General features: G+C 33.2%; 1 protein-coding gene across 1 annotated transcript; it reads right to left on the reverse strand.

Moving 5' to 3' along the window:
* Positions 1-1,814: 1,814 nt before the first annotated feature.
* Positions 1,815-2,258, reverse strand: LOC145126788 (E3 ubiquitin-protein ligase MPSR1-like). The gene has a single exon (XM_079062088.1). It carries the CDS (start codon positions 2,256-2,258, stop codon positions 1,815-1,817), a length of 444 nt encoding a protein of 147 aa, XP_078918214.1.
* Positions 2,259-2,531: the final 273 nt, after the last annotated feature.

Raw genomic sequence — 2,531 nt, forward strand, 5'->3', positions numbered from 1 at the left:
TCCATGTTTCCTTTTTGGCTTGTTCCAAAATAATAGCCTACTTCTAAAAATAAATATCCATTTTACCAAAATACCTATCATTATTAGTCAACTTACTATGAAATTAAATACAACAAAATGATGAAATTAAATGCAACAAAAGGATATGATTGTCATTTTATTTAATAAAGTTAGAGATAATTAATGTTTCTTTAATCTGTGTGTTTTTTTGTCTGTGGACAATAATTTTGAGACGGAGGAAGTATTAAAGTACGGATATATAGATATATATATATATATATATATATATATATATATATATATATATATATATATATATATATATATATAGAGAGAGAGAGAGAGAGAGAGAGTGTGTGTGTGTATGTGTATGTGTGTGTGTCAGGATTTTTTACGAACCCATATTTTCCCATGAACTCCGCAAACTTTTTCATGTGATTTTTTTTTAAAAAAAAGTGACTGAAAGCACTAAGTCGGTCATAGAAGTGCATTCGTAAAAAAAAATCTCGAAAAAAATGTGCACACATGAAAACAATGGATATGGTCATTGTGGTTTCTCAAAAACTGTGGATAGGATCCAAAAAGTTTACGTCTTGTATGAAATGTCCAAAAATCGGGAATTTTCAATGATTTTAGCCCTGAAATAGTTGAAAGGGAATTTTTACCCTTATTATTTGTTTTTTACATTTTTTTTATTTATTTTAGTATTTAAATAATTATAAAAAAATAAAAAATAAAATACCCGTCCCACCCCTCTTCATTATACCCCCTCATTTTCTCCCTCTTTCTTTGACTCTTTTCTCCATCTTATTCTTCCTTATAGAAAAACCCTGATCACTTAGACCTAGCCCTAATTATATATATTTTTCTCTCCTATTGAATAGAAAAACATATATGTTTGTATCGAGTTCTTCCTTATTCACTTGTAAATGAAGACTATGTGTTTGCTTGCTCCGATGATTTGAAGAATACAGATTTGTAATGTCTCAAAACTTCGATGAAATAATCAGGACGATTAATCGAAACACTGATGATGTTGTAATGTAAAGGGAAGTACTTGCTCTTTTCGATGAACATGATGCATACAAAAGATCGACGGTGGTTTTTGGGTTGTATGCTTATGAGAGAGAGAGAGAGAGAGAGAGAGAGCGCTCTATTCTATTCTTTTTCTTTTTAATTAATAAAACATAAAATAAATATAAACAAATACAAAAAATAAATTAAAAATGGAAAAATCTTCCTTTTAAGTTTCCAGGGACAAAACCATGGAAATTTCTTAATTTTAGGACAAAAACCACAGAAAACTTTTGATTTTGGATATTTTATGCAAGTCAGAAACATTTTGGACCTTATCCACAGGTTTTCATAAACCATAAGGACCAAATTTGCAGTTTTGTCGATATATATATATATATATATATATATATATATATATATATATATATATATATATATATATATATATATATATATATAGCTAGGTTCAGGTGTTTAAACTAATTATTGTGTTATTGTATGCATAAATGTGGGCCAATCAAAATTAAATAAAAAATTAAATAATTAAATAAATAAATAAGGGTAATAAAGTAATTTTGTAAATAACTTTCACAAATACTTCCTATAATTATGCTAGTTATTTTGACTTTGACCTAATTTCTTCTAATTCTTATATACGGCGTTCACTATCAAAAACCCTATTCCACCATAAAAATCTTCCATCGACGACCACCCCCTCGATTTACAACAACGCCTCACCACTTCCACCGATCCCCATCAACAATCTTCTTTTTACCAAAGATCATTATCGCCATCGTTCATAATCTCGAAGAATAGAGGAAGGTCGGAGCTGCCTTCCATTGCCGACTGAATTGCTGCACGCTGCTTTTCTTCACACACTCAACCCCTAAACTCACTATTTCATCCGTACCTTTTATCTCCACAGTTGGCATGGCGTCGATCGACGTTTGAGGCGCCGGTGGCTGGCCGTCCTTCCTCATCAGATCGTTCATCAGGGATTCGAAACCAGTAGTAGCGCCACCTCCGATCACCACCATTCCTTGCGTCACCGGGTTGATCAGGATGATCCTGTCGAGTGACGAACCCTGATGATGAAGACTGTTTGTAAATTCGTGATCCGGATGTTCGGAATCACAACTTGAATCCGATTCCGGCCTGGTGGTTGTAAAGCCTGAAAGGAAAGGCATCACCATGAGCCTCTCGATCAAACGAGTTACTGATAACTCTGGTTCTGAAGCCATTTGAGCACAAATTTGTAGTGTTTAGTAGGTGTTTGAGTGTTTCTGCTACTAGATCAAAATTGAAAAGAATAGTAGAAGTGGAAGTTGAATTTGAAACGGGTAATTTTTTGGGAGAGCTTAAAAACGAAGGGGAAGAAAGGTGTAGAAGGCTCTCGAATGTTGTGTGCAGACATGTTTTTTTGCTATAATACGCCAAGGGGTTTGGTTAACGCGTTGGATAAGATGAATGATGATATTTTTGTTGGAGTAATCCAGTGTGGTGGCGTGCTGTTG

Source organism: Lactuca virosa, chromosome 7 (assembly GCF_052849685.1).
Source record: "Lactuca virosa cultivar CGN04683 chromosome 7, Lactuca_virosa_CGN04683_v6, whole genome shotgun sequence".
NCBI classification, from domain to species: Eukaryota; Viridiplantae; Streptophyta; class Magnoliopsida; order Asterales; family Asteraceae; genus Lactuca; species Lactuca virosa.